The following is a 13959-nucleotide window of genomic DNA, read 5'->3' as shown; positions in this document are numbered from 1 at the left end:
CATCTGCTATTATTTTCTCATGCCGATTTGGCATGAGAGAATAATCGCAGCAAGCATGGTGGCTCAGTGGTTAGCACTGCAGCCTTGCAGTGCTGGGGTCCTGGGTTCAAATCCAAACAAGGACAACATCTGAAAGGAGTTTATATGTTCTCCCCATGTTTGTGTGGGTTTCCTACAGGTTCTCCGGTTTCCTCCCACACTTCAAAGACATAGTGATAGGGAATCTAGATTGTGAGCCCCAATGGGGACAGTGCCGAAAATGTGTGTAAAGCACTGTGGAATTGATGGTGCTATATAAGTGAGTAAAATAAATGCTGCGAGTAGCAGCAAAACTCAAGTATATGGGTGCATGTGGAATATCGAACTGCACTCAAATGTAATCATAATGCAGTCTGATATATGCCAAGACAGGAAATGGAGAAATTACTTTGTCTCCTCCACACCTGTGCTGTGATTCTCTCATGAGAGAGGAACAGAGCACTGACACTCTGCTCACACTCACAGCAGAACTGGAGCCAAGGGTAATTAGCATATTGCAATGGAAGAAGGTGACTGATAATACAATTTTCGTTTACATGTGGACTGCTGGGTAGGGATGGGCAGACCAGTGGATGTTCAGGTCCGTCGAGTTTGGCCAAACTTTCTATAATAAAAAAAAAAAAAAAAAAAAAAAAAGGGTCCGAACATCCGGCGGTTCCCAAGCTGTGACCGGTCAGAGCCGGTGGTAACCTTACTGATGTCACCGCCGGTCACAGGCGCTGAGCATAGTGGACTGCTGCGGGTTCCTACGGTGTCACACAGAGGACAGCGTGTGAGCCAGCAGTTATGACCGGTGGTGAAAAGGTTAGCGCCGGTCAGGAGTCGGCTGATGACTACTACTTTTATCACCATGCGCCTGGTCTTGCTGAAAGCAGGCAACCCTGATGAGTGTATTCACCAGCTGGCGCCTGTGCATAGAAAGAAATCGGTCTGTGAGGTATATAATTAGTGCAGTATGTGTGTAGCTTACTGTAAATGTATTTAGCTAATAAAGAAATAAGATGAAAAAAAACCCAGCTGAGGGAAAGCAGACAGCTGGGGGCTGGTCTTAATATTCTGTGAAAGGGGGCAATAAACCTGAAGCTTCCCAGGCTATTAATATCAGCTCAAAACTGTCTGCGTAGCCTTTACTAATTAAAAACGGGGAACCCCCCCCCCCCCCTCTTTTAATAATCAGCAAAGGCTAAGCAGACATCTGCAAACTAAACACTAGCCCTCAGCAGCCCCAGAAATGGCGCATCCATTAGATGTGCCAATTCTAGTACTTAGCCTTGGCTCTTCCCGCTTGCCCTGGTGTGTTGGCAAGCAGAGTAATGGTTTTGGGGTTGATGTCAGCTGACCTCAAGCCCAGGGGTTAGTAATGGAGGGGCATCGATAAGATATCCTCATTACTAACCCCATAGTCAAAAGTAATACACACATAAAAGTGCTTTAATTGTACCCATTTAATATCTTTAAAAAATAAAATAATCCAAAAGGAGTCCGCTGTAAATCCATCCCACGACGATCCCAGACTCTGGCTTGTAAATTAGGCTGCTGCAACGAGCGCTGCCGTCAGTAAGCTTATCACAGTACAGACTATGAACTCCGATAACCTTACTGACATCAGCGCTCGTCACAGCAGCCGGATTCACACGCTACTGTGTTCAGGCAGCTGTGCTGAGCAGTCACATTAATGATGTACGATGGACCGCTTTGGATTTTATATTTTATTTTATTTTTTTAAAGGTAATAAATGTGTAAAAGTGGGTCAGGGAGCACTTTTAACAATTAAAGGACTTTCTTTGTGCGTGTTTATTGCTTTTGACTACAGTGTTAGTAATGAGGTGTCTAATAGACACCTCTCCATTACTAACCCCAGGGCTTGATTTCAGCAGACATTACACAACTGACATAAACCACAAAATATTACCCCACTTGACAATGCAACAGGGCAAGCGGGAGGAGCCAGGCAAAGCGTCAGAATTGGCTCATCTAATGGATGCGCCTTTTCTGGGGCAGCTTTGGGCTGCTCTTTTAAGGCTGGGGAGGGCCAAATATCCTTGGACCTTCCCAGCCTGAGAATGCCAGCCCCCAGCTGTCAGCTTAACCCTGGCTGGTTATCAAAAATAAGGGGAACCCCATGCAGTTTTTAAAATAAGAAAGCGGCGAGGGGGCCCCCCCCCTCTATTTTTGATACCTGTCTAGTTTATTTTGGCTGGCTGAGGGCTGCAGCCCGCAGCTGTGTTTTACCTGCGCTTGTTACACATATTGTGCCAGCCAATCACAGCTATGCAAATACTGGACAAGCTTGTTTTGTTGAAAGGCTGCAGCCAGCTTTGTTCGCGCTTTCGAACCCGAACAGTAATATGGACTTCCGTGAGAAGTCCTTGTTCGGGATCCATGTCCGGTATGGACCCTCAAACTTTACTGTTCGGCTCACCCATCACTACTGCTGGGTGCATGTGTACTACTTACCTCGGCGCAAAAATAGTTCAGGAATGGTTTGGTGAACTTAGACTTCAGACTACTCTAACTTAGCATCTGTGGAGTGTGTAGATGATAGAAAAAAACAACAACAAAAAAACCACACACGTGCCATGGAGACCTGTTTGCATCAATGTTTAATCAAGAGTTTCTTTAAGAGGACTAGCCCTGGACATTTCATACAAAACTGCAACATTTACAGCATAAATTTAAGAACTCTAGAATACAAAATTTCTAATACAAAACCTTTGCAATTCATTATGCACACAAAAAAGTCAAGGCTTATAAGGTTATATTCAGAGTTTTAGTGATGTGTGTAAGGCAAGTTTCACAGAAGCATAATACAGCTGCAAAAATGCAAATGTATTACACCAAAAATCCCAGCCGAGTGAACCAAAAAAAACCGCATCATACACCCCTGTGATACGATTACTTCTGGTTATTAGATCTGAAGTAAGGTTATTGTTGGTGCCATATCGTGCTCATGTAAAACCAGCCTTAGGACCTTACATATCTGAAGAAAGCACACAAAATTGTCCAGCAGATTGAACAAGGTGTAAAATATACAGTTTAAAAAAAAGGTATGAGATCATACTGGTCCACCAAGGCACAAGGGGGCTATCTGCCTCTTGACTGGGAGGTAGCAGACCAGGTTCTTCAAGTAGCAGTTATACAGTCTGATCCTTCATGACATCACCTCAGAATTCCACTGCTCAGTCACTGTATGGTTTCTTTGGGGTCTGTCCAATTCCAGTTCCTTTTTCCTTCATGCTGTACAGAGGATCAACCAATTTATTGTGAACATGCAATAAACCTGTAACCAGGAGGACAAAAAAGGCATTAATCCATGGATATTGAAGGAACAGTAGTTTGCAAAACTGCTCATAAGAAGAACAAAATAGTTTGGCGACAAGCCACAATTGTTTGTGCAGCTGTGCCACGTGAACAATAGTCCCATCACAATGGGTTTACACCACTTGTAGTTTTCTCTCCAGTTTTATTTCCATAGTGCCAACAGATTCCACATCACTTTGCAAGTGATGTGGAATATCAGAGTGGTCAAGTATAAACTATACAAGACATTACACAGCAATAAGTTATTAAACTATGCAAACAAGTGGAGTGAGGATCCTGCTTGCAAGCTCACAATCTGAGGAAAGGCAGGACACAAACAAGTAAAAATAATCTGACAAAGGATTATCTGGCAGCTCTTCTGACATTTCTGTTTTAATAAATACTTGTATTCATTGAATAATTCTGCAGAATTTGTTTTTGTTATAATTCTGTTTCAGGATGTCCCTCGTAGAAGTGTATGAATAAATTGAAGATTAGGTGTTACCAGTTGGGTGCATGCTTCTACAAAGCCTGATAATGTCCATTAAGTACTGAAAAGGACACAGTGTAGGTACACACCCTTTCAAAATGTGACAGCCATTTGCCATTTTATTCACAATTATCAGGAGGAAAGGCCAAATCGGGAAGAAGCATATTATATGGAAAGAAGCTGTGCCATTCTAGAATGTCCTGATATTTCTAAAACACTGCAGAAAGCTAAACCACTAGTAGGTGAAGATAAACATGCAGAACATGACTGGAATCTTTATGTTGAGGCTGTTTGCCTTCCTCTTGTTATTAGGTTAACTTTACTAGACAGGCGGTAAGGGCAGAGCAATTATGGTATATGATTATCTGCAAGTGAAATCCATGCATCTGTCAATTTACTATGTATACATTGCAAGTAGCTCAGATGTGGTCAAAGGTTCTTCCCACAGTTGCATCAAGCCTTCAGTTTTTATGGGATTGCAAATAAGCAGAGTGGGTCTAAATTTAGCAAAAATTATTCTTTTTTTACAGGTTCTATGGTACCCGAGTCCGGAGGAGAGTCTCCTCTCCTCCAGACCCGGGTACCATCCACACATTGAAACGCATGGAATGTGCATCCACAGATGCAGTGATGCGGAATCCATGCGTTCTAATGCAAGTCAATGGCGGCGAAAACGCAGCACTTCCGCAAAATAATTGGTAGTGCTGCGTTTTTTTTCCGCAATGATAATCCACAGCAAAAATTTCCGCAGCATGTGCACAGCACATGCTGATTATCATTGGGGAACATGGCAGACCTTCTACCATGCGTTTAAGTGTTTCTGCAGCAGAATTGCCGCTTAAAAAATGCATCGTGGGCACACAGCCTATATGTTTTTTTTTTTTGAAGAAAAGAAAAAATAACTCGCATGGAAGTTCCATCAGGAGATCAAGCTATCTACCACTGAAAAAATACAACTCATCAATTCTTGAGGACATGCACATTCATCTCCACTGCCAACTGCCCTTCCATACAAAGCCTTATCTTCTGCAGGATGAGTTGCAGCTTCATTGGCACCATACACTCTTGCACTCAGAATAAAAAAAAAGTGTAGGAACTGAAAAATAAATAGTAATCTCACCATTTTTGTTTCACTTTTTCACAGAAACTGCAGTAAAAATGGTAGGTTACTTTATTCTGCAGGTCAGTAAAATTCTAGCGACACCAAATTTACATAGATTTTAATGTATAACTACATTAACCCCTTCATGACATCCGCCATACATACACACGCTGTGATGGGTGCAGCACCATAACTGCAGGCAAAACAGATTGGGTGATTGCAACGCCACCACTGGCGATTAACTCTTTTGGCTGAATAGTTACTAAACAATCGGCGCCAAAAGGGTTGATTTAAAATGATTGGCACTCTGCACGCCATTTTTTCCTCAGATCTGGCACGCAGAGCAGTTGTAGACCCCCCCCCCCTCTGTGTACCTGAGAATAAGAAAAATTTAATAGTAAATAGTACCTTTTTACATGTGTATTGTGTGGGGTGTGTGAAAAGCACCACTTTCACACACATCCCCACTGGTTAGAAGAATATAATAAAAATGGCCCATTCATCAAGAAGACATTATTCATTCAGCAGAATAAGAATCCTCCTCCTCCTCCTCCCAGTGAGGAAGGACTTCCATTGAGGAGGCGCTCCCAGAAAGGCCCCCCTAGGACCGAGGCAACCCCTTCAGCAATTGATCCCATATGGACTCCACCCCCAAAAATGATCAGCCTTGTAAGGCAGCTACCGGACATATAGTTGATGGGAGGTATGTGTCAAAGAGATGGTTGTCATCTGTGATGTAATCCTGGAGTGTTGCTCTAGTGCACATAGCACTAAGAGGATTGTTTTACGGTCAGCCTTAGAGACCGTCTGATCTGGCTGCCCACATACCTCACCTCTGGGTGTGGTTAAGAGGTTAAAATGGAGTCCGTTTATTTGACACATGGTCTGTGTGTGTGTGGAGGGAAAAGGCCTCCTGTGTGATATCCAGACTGAGCCAGTGGACAGGATGCTCGCAGCCTGTGTGACCACAGGACTGGCTAACCAGAGACTAAAGAACTTGTTTTTGCTTTGCCTGCACTCAAGGCAGTTTATGGAGCAATAAACAAAGGGGAAAATAAACTGTCCTCAAGCAGACTTGGACATTTAAACTGAAACGCTTCCTGTTTTGCCTCCCGACGCACCCAAGTGAGTGGAAATCCCACAGCTTGTTAGTTTGGATTTCATGGGTAGCTCAGGAATCAATTTTGACGCTACAGGCCTCACTAGAATGGACTTTTGCAAATTATTTTTCAGCGAAGATATAATTAATCTTATAGTGGCCCAGACAAATTTGTATGCAAATCAATTTTTCACCCAGATCCCAAGCCAGATGGACCCATGTAAATGCAGCACAGATGACATTTTGGGGCATTGTGCTGGAAATGGGCATAGTGAAAGATAAGCTTTGGCAATACACGAGTACTGATACAGCACACAAAAGTATTCCGTATGGCCATAACACGGACACGATTTGAAGCAATTTCAACATTTTTGCATTATAGTGATAATGCGCTGGATCCTCCCCAAGACCATCCCAACTTTGATGGTCTATATAAAATTCAGCCAGTAGTTGAACACTTCAGCAGAAAATTTGCTGAGGCGTACAACCCCCAAAGGGACATCTGAATAGATGAATCTCTGGTTCATTTCAAAAGGGAGGCTAAAATTTCCGACAATACTTGCCCAGTAAGAGGGCAAAGTATGGAATTAATTTGTACAAGCTGTGCGAGAGTACCTCAGGGTACACCCACAGATTTAGTATTTACGAAGGGAGGGACACCCAGATTGACCCCCCCCCCCTGTTCTCAAGCAGAGTGGTGCACCCTCTCTGCCAGAGGTACAGCTGCATGCAGTGCCATGGGAAGAAATCAGAGAGGCCTCTCTAGCTTGCTAATCGGGCAACTGCTGGGAGAGCGACAGCAGAGACCAATGCAGTGACAAACAGCTGGTGGTCAAGTATAAGGACAAGAGGGATGTTCTTATCTTGACCACCATACACTGAAAAAATTTCCCATGTCACTGTCAGAGGTACCACAATGAAGTCCCAAAGCCAGATTGTAGCCTGGATTATAATAAATTCATGGGGGAGGTGTAGATCTCTCAGATTAGGTCCTTGAACCATACAATGCCATGCGAAAAGTAAAAATGCTAAAGTATGGTACAAAAAGTTGGCCGTGCTTTTGTGCGGTTTCTATGTGCAGGATATACGGGGTTCTTCCTTCAGTTTCAGGAGGTGGTCATCAAGGCCCTAATGTTTGGCACTCAGGAAGGTGAGGGTCCCAGTATTTCTGAAACGGATTGTGCCCGTAATGCACCAGATGAACATTTTCCCGGTGAGGTTCCACAAACTGCGAGTAAGGAAAGAACAAAAAAGGTGCAGGAGTATGGGGTCACTTGTGGGGGGTGGGGCGATTCCACTGTTTAGGCACATCAGGGGCACTCCAAACGCGACACAGTATCCGCTATATGTTCCAGACAATTTTGCATTCCAAAAGTGAAAGGGTGCTCCTTCCCTTCAGAGCGCCCAAACCTTAGTTTTCCACCACATATGGGGTATTGGTATACTCAGGAGAAGAAACTGCACAACAAATTGTATTGTCCATTTTCTCCTGTTACCCCTGTAAAATGAAAAAATTGGGGCTAAAGTAACATTTGTGTGGGAAAACACCAAGGTTACTTACCGGTAGCCGGTTTTTCCTGAGCCCATGACAGCACACCTTGAGAGAGAGGATCCGCCCCACCAAGGACAGGAAACCGTCTGAAATAAAAGGGCGGTACCTCTCCCTCGCTTCAGTTGTTTACAGAGCATTGAGAGGACCTCGCTAAACAGGTTAGGCATATAACCAACACCCACAATATACATATACACACCACCCAAAACAGTGCACACCAGGGTGTGAGAAACATAGAAAAAATAGGGGGGGGGGGAAACCTACGGGTGCTGTCATGGGCTCAGGAAAAAACGGCTACCGGTAAGTAACCTTGGTGTTTTCCCCTCCCCCATGACAGCACACCTTGAGAGAATTTTGGAGAATTAGGAGCACCCTAGGGAGGGACCACCGCCTGAAGTACCCTTCTCCCAAAGGTGAGATCAGAAGAGGACAGATCCAACCGATAGTGCTTAAAGAAGGTGGATGGTGTAGACCAAGTAGCAGCCCTACATATCTGCTCGATCGAGAAGTCTGCCCTCTCTGCCAAGGAGGTTGCGACGGCTCTGGTGGAATGAGCCCTCACATTGTCCGGGGCTGGAACCCCTGTGGACGTATAGGCTAAGCAAATGGCCTCCCTAAGCCACCTAGAGATGGTACCCTTGGACACCCCGTGACCTTTCCTACTCCCTTGAAAGGCCAGGAACAAGGAATAGTCCTTCCTCCACAGACTAGTCATGTGAATGTACTGTAGCAGGGACCTCCTAACATCTAGGCTATGGAACCTGACTTCCCCTGGGTTCTTGGGATTGCTGCAGAACGAGGGTAGCACAATCTCCTGACTAAGGTGAAATCTAGATACCACCTTGGGAAGGTATGCTGGATCTGGCCGCAAGGTGACCCTATCCTCAAAGATTTGTGTGTAAGGAGGATTAACCGAGAGGGCCTGCAGATCACCCACCCTACGGGCTGACGTTAAGGCCACTAGGAGGATGGTCTTGAGGGTGAGAATCTTTGGAGAGACCTTGTGTAGGGGTTCGAACGGTTCGCTGGTAAGAGCGTTCAAGACTAAATTCAGGTCCCAAGGAGGAACTCCCATGGACCTAACCGGTCCTGCTCTGGCACAGGACTTGATAAACCTCGAAATCCACGTATTCCCGGCCAGATTACAATTATAGAGTACCCCCAAAGCTGAAACCTGAACCTTAAGAGTCCCTGTAGCAAGACCCAGGTCCCGCCCCTTTTGTAGAAATTCCAGGATCCCTCTGATCGGAGGTCTGCTCGATAACGGGACATCTATAAACTCTAGGCACGATCACTACGTTCTTGATCCGTAGAAAGGCTGTCACTTCTGCTATTAGTTTTGCAAATATTCTCGGGGCAATGGAGAGGCCAAAGGGTAGGGCAGCAAACTGAAAATGCCTCAGCTCCCCCAGAATAGACAGGGCTACTCTCAGATATTTCTGATACTCCGGATGGATTGGGACGTGATAATATGCGTCCTTCAAGTTTATTACAGCCATAAATCAGTTGTGATGTAAGAGCTTCACTGCCGAGCTTACTGACTCCATCTTGAAAGTCTGGTTTTCTACTACTTGGTTCAGACTCCTGAGGTTGATGATGGTCCTTAAGGACCCGTTTTTTTTTTTTTTTTTTTTTTTTTTTTATCATGAATAGTGGGGAATAGAACCCCTTCCCTCTCTGTGGTGTTGGTACTTCGAGAAGGACCCGCTTCCCTACTAACTCTAATACCTGTTTCCAGGGCTAACTGTTCTTCCTGGACCTTCCGTAGGGGGGTAACCACAAAGGTCCGACAGGGGGTCTGGCTGAACCGGATCTTCAGGCCCCCACTGATAATTTTTAGAATCCAGGGGTTTGTTGTAACCGCCTCCCAAGCTGGAAAAAAGTGGGAAAGCCTTCCACCCACTTCCAGCCTGGCGTCATTGGGAGGATCTCTTTGAACTTGAGGATGGTCCCCCAAACATGTAGCCCGACTCCTTTTTGGTCTTGGCTTCCCATCTCCTTTTGTCTCCCGGAGGACGACCCCGATTAAATTTCCTCCTCCGAAAACGAAATCTTCTTGATTCCCCCAAAAATCCCGGGAACCCTTTGCTTTTATCGCCTGCTTTTTGTAACAGGTCTTCTAATTCTTGGCCAAACAGGAGTCTACCGTCACACGGGAGGGAGCACAGCTTCTGTTTTGAAGGTAGGTCGCCTGGGCAACCTTTGAGCCACAAGGCCCGCCTGGCTGCGTTAGATAGTCCCACTGCCCTAGCTGAAAGCCTGACCGAGTCTGCTGAAGAGTCGGCCAGGAAGGCCGATGCTGCTTGCATTAGAGGTAGATCCGCAAGAATTGCCTCTCTGGAAATCTTTTTATATTTAAGCTGGTCTTCCAGCTGTTGGAGCCACACCATCAGGGATCTCGCCACACAGGTGCCAGCCACCGCTGGTTTTAGGCCTCCTGCCGCCGCCTCCCACGTGTGGCGCAGGAAGTAGTCGGCTCTTTTATCCAGGGCGTCTTTTAGGACGCCAGAGTCCTCCAAGGGCAGGGAAGATTTTTTCGATGACCTTGCTACAGTCCCGTCTACCTTGAGGATCTTATCCCAAGGTCCCGCGTCCTTCTCTTCGAAGGGGTACCTTCTTTTAGAGAAGGAGGGTAAAGCTCCTGATCTCTCTGGTCTCCTCCACTACCGGTCAATGAGGCCCTGAATCTTACTGTTAACCGGAAATGAGCATCTCTTTTTCTCTCCCAAGCCCGCAAACATGATGTCCTCCCGGGATTTAGATGCTCTCTCTTCCGCCAGACCTATGGTTGATCTTACTGCCCTAACCAGCCTGTCTGTATTCTCAATGGGGAAGCAGGGTCTACCGCCCCCCGATGAGGAAGAGGGCAACGAATCCCACTGTTCCTCGGACTGGGAGGAATCAGAGACGGAGGAAACCTCTCTACGGGGTCTTTCCTTCCCTCTAAGGAACCCTTTCAGGGACCCCTGAACTTCTGCGTGCACTATGGACTTCAAATTTGCAGCGAAATCCCGGGAATTCTCAGCTATGGTTTTGGTCACACAGCCCTGGCAAAGTGGTTTCTGCCACTCTACAGAGAGGGAAGCTTGGCAAAGGGCACACATCCTATGCTTTTGCTTGGCACTACTCTTCTTAGGCTCCTAAAAAAGAAAAAAAAGAAGCACATAAGAGACTTCCCGTTACTAACCAGTGACATTCACGAAGCTCACTCATCCCCGGAGGTCACAAACGGGTACCGGATTCGGAGGCTGTCGCGGAACCGATGATTCCATTCTGGATGGTCCCGAGGCACTTGAAGCCTTACTTCTGCGGCTGCCACTACGATTACTCGAGCGGCTGTCTGTATGCGATGCATCCCTCTGCTTTTTCGGTTGCTGAGGGGAGGGGTAAGCTGCTGCTCCTGGTTATCCTGGTCAGCCATGTTTCAGAAGCGTACCACGCTTCCAGGATAGCCCCCCCCCCCCTTAAAAATAGGGCCATCCAGCCTCCTCCAGTTCGTGGGCCCTCACCCTTCCCCAGGCCGGTGCTCTATCGAAAAAAACCTCCGGCCTGGAACGCTCCGATGGGCGCCGCCATCTTGGATTGGGCGCCGCCTCCTGACGTCACCCAGCGCGCTGCTCCCAGCGTGCCCTGCGCCGTGATGTTAGGCGCGTCACACCCGGAAGCGCTGCCGCACGGCAGGGGGAGGACGGCGCCGCGGTCTCTGGGAGGACAGAGCCTGCCTCACCGCGTGCACCCCGCTCGGCGCAGAAACCCCAGGGGAAGCTGCGGACGGCGCTTCTGGGATACTGAACCCGGTGCACAGGCCAGTGCCCGCTCTTCCACACTGGGACAGCCCCAGGTAAGTCTTCTTTTCTTCCTGAGACAGATTCCCATCAAGGACAGGAAACCAACTGAAGCGAGGGAGAGGTACCGCCCTTTTATTTCAGACGGTTTCCTGTCCTTGGTGGGGCGGATCCTCTCTCTCAAGGTGTGCTGTCATGGGGGAGGGGAAAAAAGTAAAATGTACATTTTTTTCCCTTCCACATAGTTTTAATTCTGCGAAGCATCTGAAGGGTTAATACACTTTTGGAATGTGGTTTTCAGCACTTTGAGGGGTGCCATTTTTTGAATGGAGTCACTTCTGGTTATTTTAGGGCACATGATCCCCTCAAAGTTACTTCAAATGTGATGTGGTCCCTAGAAATAATGGTTTTGTAAATTCCCCCCACCCCCAAAAAGAAAATTGCTGATAAACTTTTAACCCTTCTAAGAAAAATGTTTAAAAAATGATGCTGATGTGAAGTAGACATGTGGGAAATGTTATTTAACAACTTTTGTGTGACATAACTCTGATATAGGGGTATAAAAATTAAAGTTTTCAAAAATTTGCCAAATTTACACAAATAAACGCAAGTCACGTTAAACAAATTTTACGACTATCATGAAGTACAATATGTCACGAAAAACCAGTCTCAGAATCACTGGGATCCGTTGAAGTGTTTGAGAATTATTACCTCAAAGTGACACTGGTCAGAATTGAAAAAAAATGTGCCTGGTTAGGAAGGTGAAAACAGGTTCTGAGTTGAAGGGGTTAAATATATAAAACTTAACGATCTGTTCCTCTTGCTCTGTAAACCGCACCCCTGAAGCCATACGTTACCTGTAATGGGTGTCCAATGAGCCTGTATAAATTGGTGGTGGCAGCTAAAAAGTTACTTTCGTTATTGTGGCATTGGCAGTGATCATATTGAGGTGTGTAAAAATGAATACATACATAGGTGTATGTATTTTTACACATTCCGATACGATCATATACATCCCATTAGTTGGAATCGGAGGTGTATATACACCAAACGCTCACAGGGTTCCCCAATAACTGGCCTAGCAGGGAAAACAGACACAGCCTTATCCATCACTTGTTAGTCAATTGCGTAATTGTCTTAACGATTGAAGGCGTCCCCTGACAAACTGGTGGCAGTGTTGGGATCTGCGTAATCTCTCCGGTGTTCTCCTTGACACTGTAAAAAGAGTAGTGAATCTTTGAGACAGTAGTGAAAACAAAGACCCACAAGTCGGCTGGCTAACCAGGCAGAAGCCTCGGCCCTCAAAGTTGTACATACCACTGAAAGTCATACTTCATTGAAGGGTCCCTTCAAGCCACGCCATGAAGTAGAGGCAGCCGATGAAAACCTTAGACCTGAGGTGGCAGGCTAGTCAACAACTATGAAGCGGCTGGAAAACTTTCAGAAAGCAAAAATGAGACATGAGGTGGCAGGCCAAACACCAAACATGAGACCACACACCAGGCCGTAGACCCCAAAAAAAACAACAACAAAAAAAACTAAATAAATAAATCAGGCCGCTGGACATGCGAGAATTAGAAGGCCCCCGAAAATACCAGGCCCCAGGCCATGCACCAAACATGAAGCGGTAGGTACTTAAGCATTAAATCTGGATTTTCCCAATAACATTTCTGTGCCCAACTGAGCTATGGTGTTCTAGGATTCACAGCTGCTCCAACCATGTGCTCAAGGCTCCTATATCCAAAAGGGCAGGAAACCAAACCACATTGAAGGAGAAAGTGGGGAGTTGCCTTTTTCATTTTGAGCTCTTGACTTCCTTTCTAGTGATGGGGGTGGATCCCTCTCTCAGGTGCTGTCATGGTTGAGGGGAAAAACAGCAATTCTAGCGTATTAACCCCTTCCATCCCATAATGTACCATTACATCATAAAACTGTTGTGGGTGTATAGAAGGGGATTAAAAACTGATTCAATGCCACCCAAGGTAGATTCTAGTGTGTGTGTTATATTGCCAGCATCTGCCTTTAACAGCAATCATCACTAGCGCCAAATGCTGCTGTCAATTACCGACAATGGCAAATAAACCTCCCTATCCTGCCCGGCGGTCTGTTCTGGGCACCTATTGACCCACTGTATCACGATCACGAGTGTATCAATGGTTTGCCATGGCAGCTGGGGTTTTTCTCAAGTGTATAGAACAAGCAATTGAGCGATCAGTCACATACCCAAGAAAAAAAGAAAAAGTGCAATATATATCTATTGCAAATCATCTCCCTTTCCCCCCAATTAAGAAATTTAAAAATAAAAACATTAGATATTGCTATATCCGTAAGAGTCGAATAAAAATATAAAATGAGAAATTCAGTAAGAAGCAATCAAGATGTTGCATCTAACCTAAAAACGATATCAATAATGTCAGCTTCCAACACAAACACCATCACAGCTCAAAAGTGAAAGTATTACCGGGTCTCAGGAGAAAAAAAAAAAAGAAAAAAAAAAAAAAGTACTTAAACGGGACAGAAAAGGATACGGGTCCAGTTTCAGTGCCGCTAATAGTACAATACAATACTTTGGTTTTGTAGCATCCCATTGGC

The 13959-nt window shown here is 45.6% G+C and overlaps 1 protein-coding gene across 4 annotated transcripts in view; it reads right to left on the bottom strand.

Moving 5' to 3' along the window:
• Positions 1–2622: 2622 nt before the first annotated feature.
• The window catches only part of GNPDA1 (glucosamine-6-phosphate deaminase 1), a 50329-nt gene continuing 38992 nt past the window's right edge, over positions 2623–13959 (bottom strand). For all 4 annotated transcript variants that reach the window (XM_073651255.1, XM_073651258.1, XM_073651257.1 and 1 more), the window contains one exon: positions 2623–3319. In XM_073651255.1, the coding sequence (XP_073507356.1) occupies positions 3219–3319 (101 nt within the window). In that variant the 3' untranslated portion in view covers positions 2623–3218. The remainder of the gene's footprint in view (positions 3320–13959) is intronic.

The sequence above is a fragment of the Phyllobates terribilis genome, unplaced genomic scaffold, assembly GCF_046119375.1.
Source record: "Phyllobates terribilis strain yellow unplaced genomic scaffold, ASM4611937v1 Scaffold_11__3_contigs__length_659146591, whole genome shotgun sequence".
NCBI classification, from domain to species: domain Eukaryota; kingdom Metazoa; phylum Chordata; class Amphibia; order Anura; family Dendrobatidae; genus Phyllobates; species Phyllobates terribilis.
The sequence above is the reverse complement of the archived record's forward strand: the minus strand, read 5'-3'. Positions and strand labels throughout refer to the sequence as shown.